Genomic DNA, 9,038 nt, shown 5'->3' with positions numbered 1-9,038 from the left:
TAAAAAATAAAATGAAATAAAATATTTACTAATGAGACAGGAGGGAGCCTATCTAATGCTTCCTGGGGGGATGATGGGAGTATTATAAAGATATGTGAGGAAGGAAGTGTAACCAGAGTATGGTGGGGAGGCGGGGTGGAGAAACTTGTCCATCTAACATATCTCACCTAACAGGTAAGAATAATATATGAACAGTATGGACAGAGAGATATCAGCAATGTGCACAGAATTCAATTCAATGTAACATAAAAAAAAAGTATGCTCTGACAATGTAGATAAATCTACAAAAGGATACAAAATGTAGCGCTATCCAGGGACGGACTAATAGTTATGGTTTCGGCAATGATGAGAGTAGAGATGACTGCTACGACTCCTTCCTATCCTGGCTCTCCGTCCGGCCAGCTTTAACTGACTGTTTATTAAGGTGCAAGAATCCTAGATCACGCAGTTATCACTGACGATGTGAGCACTTTGCCAAGGTATTCGAGGAAACAGTAACATCCTTTTTTGGGATGTTCGGAAAAATTTACAAACCAGTTCTCAGCTTGAGTTGTCAGGTGAGCCTGGTCCGGAGCCAAAAACCGGTTTGAGAAATTTAATTCATAAACTCAATCTAGATGACATGTCACATAGATGTGATTTATTTTGATCTTGTTATCAACTGTGAATTTACATTGAGATGACAAGCTAATAAATCTAAAGATTACTCTTGATAACAGGTGTAATGTAACAATGCATAATAATGTTCTAGCACAAATCTAAAATCTAAACTTTAGTCGTGGCCTCAGATGTGGTTGAACTGTATAAAACAGGAAAGGGATATAAAAAGATAACCAAGGAATGATAATGCCAGTCAGCAGCATTCAAAATGTGATTAACAAATGGAAAATCGGGGGCTCTGTAAAAACAAAACAACGCTCAGGTAGACCAACAAAAATTTCATCCACAACTGCCAGGAAAATTGTTAGGGATGCAAAGAAAAACCCACAAATAACATCAGCTGAAATACTGGACTCTCTGAAAACTAATGGTGTAGCTGTTTCAAGATCCACTTGAAGAAAAATGGGCTGCACGGTCGAGTTGCCAGAAGAAAGCCATTACTGTGCAAATGCCACAAAGCATCTTGTCTACAATACGCAACACAGCAAAGAGACAAGACTCAAAACTTCTGGAGCAAGGTAATTTGGAGTGATGAGACCAAAATTGAACTTTTTGGCCACAACCATAAACTTTACATTTGGAGAGAGGTCAACAAGGCCTATTATGAATGGAACACCATTCCTACTGGAAAGCACGGTGGTTGAATCGCTGATGTTTTGGGGGATGTGTGAGCTACAAAGGCACAGGAAATTTGATCAAAGTTGAAGGAAAGAAGGATGCAGCACGTTATCAGCAAATACCAGAGGCAAGGTTGCAATCATCAGCCCGAAAGCTTCGAATGGGATGTACTTAGACGTTACAATACGACAACGATCCAAAACACAAGGACAAGTCGACCTGTCATTATCTAAAGCAGAACAAAGTGAAAGTTCTGAAGTGGCCATCTCAGTCTCCTGACCTCAATATCACTGGGCCACTCTGGGGAGATCTCAAGCGCTCCGCTCATGCTAGACAGCCCAGGAATTTACAGGAACTGAAGGCTTTTTGTCAAGAAGAGTGGGCAGCTTTACCATCTGAGAAAATAAAGAAGCTCGTCCACAACTACCACAAAAGACTTCAAGCTGTCATTGATGTTAAAGGGGGCAATAGACAGTATTAAGAAATGGGGTATGTAAACTTTTAATCAGGGTCATTTGGATGTTTTGGGTTATCATTATGATTTAAAAAGAGAAAACACAATAGTTTGACAATAAATGGCTTCACCCAACCACTAACCACGAGTGGAGAAAAAGTTTTGGTGTTATCGATCATATTCTCTGAAAAAAGGTCAAGACAGCAAAAATTCTGCTGGGGTGTGTAAACTTTTGAGCACAACTGTATCTGGCTGCAATTGTGCAGCAGGCTCTGACTTATGCTGCCCTCGGTTTGGGCAGTATGAATCAGATGACCGTTGCCCTTTATGATTATGCGTCCATCATAGACTTGCCAAAGTTAAGATCTTAGGTGTTTATTGCTTTGTGATGTTTCAGGTCTGAGGACCCAAGGATGAAGAGGAACCAAACAATTGCCATTGAATTCTTCCTCCTTGGCTTCGGTGGTCTCCATGGTCTTCAGATTCCTCTATTCTTGCTGTGCTTGCTGATTTACGTTCTGTGCTTGATTGGGAACCTCATCATTATTGCTCTGGTGTCCTCCAGTCACCTTCTAGATTCCCCGATGTACTTCTTCCTCTGTCACCTAACTGTGTGTGACATGCTCCTCACCACGGACATCGTGCCCAGCCTTCTCCACATCATCTTAAGAAATGGTAGAGCCATGTCATTCCCTGAATGTGTCACGCAGTACCAGTTCTTTGGGGTTTCTACTGGCACTGAATGTCTTCTTCTGACAGTCATGTCTTATGATCGATACTTGGCGATCTGTCGCCCTCTGTCTTATGTACCAACCATGGGTACAAAACTGAGGCACCTCCTGGCATTTGGCTCCTGGGGTTTGATCTTCAGCATTACATTAATCATTGCAGTTCTGATGTCTAGACTGAACTTTTGTGGTGAGAACATCATTGACCATTTCTTCTGTGACTTTGTTCCCATCCTTCAGCTTTCCTGTTCCGATACTAGACTTTTACAAACTATTAACCTCATCTTGACAGCTCCGGTGACCCTGTTACCCTTTATGACCATCATTTTCAGCTATGTCTGTATAACGGTTGTCATCATGAAGGTCCCGACAGTGACAGGACGGCAGAAGGCGTTCTCAACTTGCAGCTCTCATCTCACCGTTGTTTCTATATATTACTTATCGCTTATTGCTATATATATGGTGCCAACCTCGGGACGCTCAATGACTGCCTTAAAGGTTCTCTCCTTAATATACACAGTCGTTACCCCTTTCCTTAACCCCTTAATATACACATTACGAAACCAAGAGATCAAAGCAATATTCGTTAAAATAGTGTGTTTGAAATGGAAGAATCTGGAAACTTAGGTTTGAGAAAAATGTAATTCCAAAGAGGCAGAGTCCAGTCTTGAGTAACTTAAGTGCGAGCATCACATAGTGAGATGTTCTGCAACTTTACAGTAGACTTTGTGTTTCAATTCCTCCCGTTTCAAAATCTCTGCTGGCTATTTTTAATTTAATTCAGAGGTTGAAAATCTATACATCTAGTCTAGGCAATCCTCAGCTAGATGGATCAGTAGCCCTGTGCATATGGCTTGTTAAAACGTATCAGTGCATCAAAAAACAGACCTTCGAACCCATCTGAAATAGAGCTTGTTCTACAAACACCTGTAACTATTTCCCAAGATGACCCGAAAGTCATTGCTTCACTGGGTTTCATTCCAGATATGTAGCATGATCTACTACCAATGCTATGGTGCATCGCAGAGTGCCTGTCTGTGTGTGCTGACACAGGCCCCCGGGCTGACGCGAAGCCCTGTCCTCGTAGCTGGGAGCAAGGATACAATTTCTTGACCGTCATCGATAATTGTGTTTGTTGCCCATTGCTCTCAGTCACTGTGGAAGGATACAAAAGGTGGGAGACTACAAACATAAGGATATATGCCTAAAAATAAGCAACTATGTTTATCAGAGAAATCTTCTTTCTGCACTTATGAGCCACTTCTCCACCTACCTCCTGAATTCATGATTTATTAAAAAAAAAAAAACTGCTAAGATTCACCTTGGTCAAAACCAAGACACTGTCATCTCAGTGAGAGAGCTGCCTATAGAGAGAGCAGGAGAAGAGACAAAGACTCACGTGTACCCTAGATGGCACTTTCTAGCAAGGGTGTAACTCTCATTAGTGTTGCATTCACAGCAGCACCGCTCAGTACTGCTGTATGGTCATCCATGCTGCTGTATTCTAGTGTTTTTTTCACGTTTTCAGCATGTTTATTGCACAAAAAATGCACGTTTTTGATGCGTTTTTTTTCCGCGGGTCCCCAGTCTCATAGAAAATAGCTAAAAACGCGGACTTTTCCACAATATTAATGAGCATGCTGCGTTTTTATCGCGGAAAAAAAAATTCATCAATATGCACAAAAAGTGCAGAATGCACTAAAATGAATGGGATGCTTCTTTTAAGCAATTTTTTGCCGGTAAAAACGCTTAAAAAATGCGAAAATACGCTTACGTGGGCACACAGCCTTAAGGCCAGACATAGATATAGCTGCACCTCAGCAAGGCCTGCAGTTATCAGACAATTACGCTCAGCTGTGCTCTTATAGACCCTGCTACTGTATTACATAAGAGAAGTCAATAATGGAGGCACTTCTGTATATATCAGACTGATAATCCATATATCTGATGTCAGATCAACTGGCAGGGAAAGGCATTCACTGTGACCCTAGTGACGCCTAGGGGTGACTTGCGGCATCACATCTGCTTGTCTTCAGCGGGAAATTACTGTAAATCTTAGAGTTTAACACAAAAATGGTGAAATAATAAATCATAAACAAAGATGTAAGCCTGTAATATTTCAGTTCGGCCCTAAAATCTACACTATTGTTTAATCCTACAAAAAATTGGAGCACGTTGCCCCAAATTCAAAGATAGTGAGAGTAACAGTCATATTAATATTTACAAATGTGAAAACTTTATTTCTTACTAATGTATAAAAGTTGCAAACAACAGACAATATATAATGGGTAATTAGTGAAGACTTAAACAAGCAACACCATACAGTACAATAAGGAATACAATATCAAAAACCACTGGGCTTGGATCTGACACATGACAAGAAATTAGTTTGATACATATATGTAACTCATGCAAAGAGAAGAGGTCGCACTCATCGAGATGAAAGTTTCACTGATTTATTGACATATCATGAACATGTCAAGTCGGGGGAGTGACATAAGGAGTGCAAGAAAGGCTGACAACGGCCGTTTCGCGCTACTCGAGCGCTTCAACGGGTCCAGCGGACCAGCGGACCCGTTGAAGCGCTCGAGTAGCGCGAAACGGCCGTTGTCAGCCTTTCTTGCACTCCTTATGTCACTCCCCCGACTTGACATGTTCATGATATGTCAATAAATCAGTGAAACTTTCATCTCGATGAGTGCGACCTCTTCTCTTTGCATGGATTCCCAGGATTGACTGTTTCCAGGTCTGGCACCCGAGATTCCCAGTTGCTGGACTTCTGTATGCCGCACATCATTTGAAGTTACACGGTAACAGCGGTGCCGTCCGCTTTTTATCTTGAGTTTTGTGACATATATGTAACTCTCTAATCCTACGGGAAAGAAAGAGTATATGTATCCTGGACAGTAGTGTGAAATAGCTAGAAGGTGACATACTAGTACAAAAACAGTGTTCTCATAGAAGGAATAAATAGGTTGTGTCAGTGTCTGAAACATTATCCACAAGTCCCTAGGCATAGACAAAGTGCAGGAAATAGTGCTTAGCATGTGGGGAAATAGTATGGTGAGTGTTTGTACCGTTGCCCCGACGCACGTTTCACTTTTTAGGCTTCCACAGGGGGGCTGTGTGTTACTGTATTGTTGATCCACCCAGAGTTCGCCTCCCCTGGGGAGTTTCAGTAGAGGCCATCAAGATGTTATCTCACTGTTAGGATTGAACACCAGATGTTATTACAACTGCAACTGGTTTGTCTATGGCCCCTTTCACACATCAGTTTTTTGCCATCAGTCGCAATCCGTCAAATTTTGAAAAAAAAAGGATCCGGTGACTGATGCTGCTGGATCCGTTTTTTTTCTCATAGACTTGTATTAGCGATGGATTGAGACAGATGGTCTCACTTTTCATCTGTCGTTCAACAGATCTGAAAAAAATTGTTTGTCTGTTGGCTGGAGACGACAGACAAAGTAACGTCTTTTGTCTATGTCGAAAAATCGGACAGCGACACATCCGTCGCCGTCCATCATTTGCTAGAATGGAAGCCGATGGGCACAGGATCCATCATAATCTGTGAAATGACAGAATCCGGCGACGAATTCTGTTTTTTTTTAACTCAGCACGCTCCGATAACTATCTCCACCCCAAACTATCTTCATTTATAATTCTTTAATAAATAAAAATATTTTTTTTTATAAAAAGCTTTATTGTCTTTCATTTGTTTAATGATAAGGTACAATACTTTGGGTAACAAGGTACAATACTTTGGTTAACAAGGTACAATACTTTGGGTAGGGCCAGAGTCACATTAGTGAGAAATACGGACGAGTGCTATGCGAGAAAAAAAATCGCATCTTTCTCTTCCCAATGTTAATCTATGGGGCAGCTTCCATCATCCGATTTGCTCTCGCCTGTATTATACGTGCGGAGACTCGCCAATGCAAGTCCAGTGGCGCGAGAAAAAAACGGATTACTACCCCTAATATCCCACATCATCCCGTCAGCCAGAGCCACCGGACTACTACCACTAATATGATATCCCACATCATCCCTTCAGAGATATCGGACTACTACCCCTAATATCCCACATCATCCCGTCAGCCAGAGCCACTGGACAACTACCACTAATATCCCACATCATCCCGTCACAGCCGCCAGACTACTACCCCTAATATCCCACATTATTTCATCAGAGCCACCAGACTACTACCCCTAATATCCCAAATCATCCCGTCAGCCAGAGCCACCGGACTACTACCCCTAATATCCCACATCATCCCGTCAGCAAGAGCTACCGTACTACTTCCCCCTACTATCCCACATCATCCCGTCAGCCCGGGGTCAGAACCAGAGTGCTGAGTGGAACAGTCCTAACTTCCATACCGGGGATCCCTTTAAGAGAGGCCTGGCGTCAGAACCAGAGTGCTGAGTGGCTTTGCCCTGACTTCCATACCAATGATCCCTTTAATAGAAGCCTGGGGTGAGAATCAGAGCGCTGAGGGATTTACCCTAACTTCCATACCGGAGATCCCTTTAAGAGAGTCCTGGGGTCAGTACCAAAGCGTAGAGTGGATTTGACCTCACTTCCATACTGGGTATCCCTTTGAGAGGGGCCTGGGGTCAAAACCAGAGCGCTGAGTGGAATTGCCCTAACTTCCATACCAATGATCCCTTTAAGAGAGATTGGGGTCAGAACCAGAGCGCTGAGTGGAATTGCCCTAACTTCCATACCAATGATCCCTTTAAGAGAGACTGGGGTCAAAACCAGAGCGCTGAGTGGAATTGCCCTAACTTCCATACCGGGGATCCCTTTAAGAGAGCCTGGGATCAGAACCAGAGCACTGAGTGGATTTGCCCTGACTCCATACCAATGATCCCTTTAATAGAATCCTGGGGTCAGAATCAGAGCGCTGAGGGATTTGCCCTAATTTCTGTACCGGAGATCCCTTTAAGAGAGCCTGTGGTCAGTACCAGAGCATTTGAAGGCAATTACCCTGACTTACAAAGCTAGGAGGGATAGCTAATACTAGAGAAGAGAGAGAGAGGATTCAAAAAGATTTAAATAAACTGGAGAAGTGGGCAGCAACTAACAGAATGGTTTTTAACAGGGAGAAATGCAAAGTACTACATCTGGGCAATAAAAATGAAAAAAGCATATATAGAATGGGAGGAATAGGGCTAAGTGACAGCACATGTGAAAAAGACTTGGGTATACTAATAGATCACAGACTGAATATGAGTCAACAATGTGATGCAGCAGCAAAAAAGGCAAATGCAATTCTAGGATGTATTAACAGAAGCATACAGTCTAGATCACGTGAAGTCATTATTTCCCTCTACTCCTCTTTGGTCAGACCTCATCTGGAATATTGTGTCCAGTTTTGGGCACCACATTTTAAAAAAGACATCAACAAACTGGAGCAAGTTCAGAAAAGAGCGACCAGAATGGTGACCGGTCTGCAAACCCTGTCTTATGAGGAAAGGTTGCAGGATTTGGGAATGTTTAGTTTGCAAAAGAGAAGACTGAGAGGAGACTTAATAGCTGTCTACAAATATCTAAAGGGCTGTCACATTGTAGAAGGATCAACTTTATTCTCATTTGCACAAGGAAAGACTAGAAGCAATAGGATGAAACTGAATGGGAGGAGACACAGATTAGATATTAGAAAAAACTTTTTGACAGTTAGAGTGATCAATGAGTGGAACAGGCTGCCACGAGAAGTGGTGAGTTCTCCTTCAATGGAAGTCTTCAAACAGAGGCTGGACAGACATCTGACTGGGATGATTTAGCGAATCCTGCTTTGAGCAGGGGGTTGGACCAGATGGCCCAGGAGGTCCCTTCCAACTCTACGACTCTATGATTCTCTATGATTCTATGATTCTATACCCATATCGGGGATCTCTTTAAGAGAGGCCTGGGGTCAGAACCAAAGCGCTGGATGGATTTGCCCTGACTTCCATACCAATGATCCCTTTAATAGAACCCTGGGATCAGAATCAGAGCGCTGAGGGATTTGCCCTAACTTCCATACCAGAGATCCCTTTAAGAGAGGCCTGGGGTCAGTACCAAAGCGCAGAGTGGATTTTCTCTCACTTCCTTCCCGGGGATCCCTTTAAGAGGGAGCTGGGGTCAGAACTAGAGCGCTTAGTGGAATGGCCCTAACTTCCATACAGGAGATCCCTTTAAGAGGGAAGATGTGCCTATGGGATAGAGTATGTGTGATGGGTATATGGTCACGGGAGGTGGTGCTTCATTTCTGTCATGTGCTCTCTGCTCCTTTCTGGGGGGCAGACAATGGCTGGGAGCTTATGTTCCCGGGGATGCTAGATTTCTCCCACCGGTCAGTGTCTGCAGAGGTTTCGTGGAGTGGGAAAACTGTTGCTCATAGCAACCAATCACAGCTCAGCTTCTTTTAAACAGCTCTGGTGAAATGAAAGATGCTTTGTGATTGGTTGGTGATACACACATACATTTAATTATATATTATTATTATTTATTTATATAGCGCCATTAATTCCATGGTGCTGTACATGAGAAGGGGGGTTACATACAAGGTTATAGATATCGTTAACAGTTTACAATG

General features: G+C 42.7%; 1 protein-coding gene across 1 annotated transcript; it reads left to right on the top strand.

The window, feature by feature from the left end:
• Positions 1 to 2,145: 2,145 nt before the first annotated feature.
• Positions 2,146 to 3,087, top strand: LOC141098022 (olfactory receptor 1M1-like). The gene has a single exon (XM_073585620.1). It carries the CDS (start codon positions 2,146 to 2,148, stop codon positions 3,085 to 3,087), a length of 942 nt encoding a protein of 313 aa, XP_073441721.1.
• Positions 3,088 to 9,038: the final 5,951 nt, after the last annotated feature.

This window comes from Dendrobates tinctorius, unplaced genomic scaffold (assembly GCF_039654945.1).
Source record: "Dendrobates tinctorius isolate UK_male_01 unplaced genomic scaffold, ASM3965494v1 ptg000086l, whole genome shotgun sequence".
NCBI classification, from domain to species: domain Eukaryota; kingdom Metazoa; phylum Chordata; class Amphibia; order Anura; family Dendrobatidae; genus Dendrobates; species Dendrobates tinctorius.
This window is presented reverse-complemented; position numbering and strand designations above follow the sequence as displayed.

What these genes read in the sequence shown, in the direction of transcription:
- LOC141098022 (XM_073585620.1), top strand. Translation starts at nt 2,146, where the DNA reads ATGAAGAGGAACCAAACAATTGCCATTGAATTCTTCCTCCTTGGCTTC.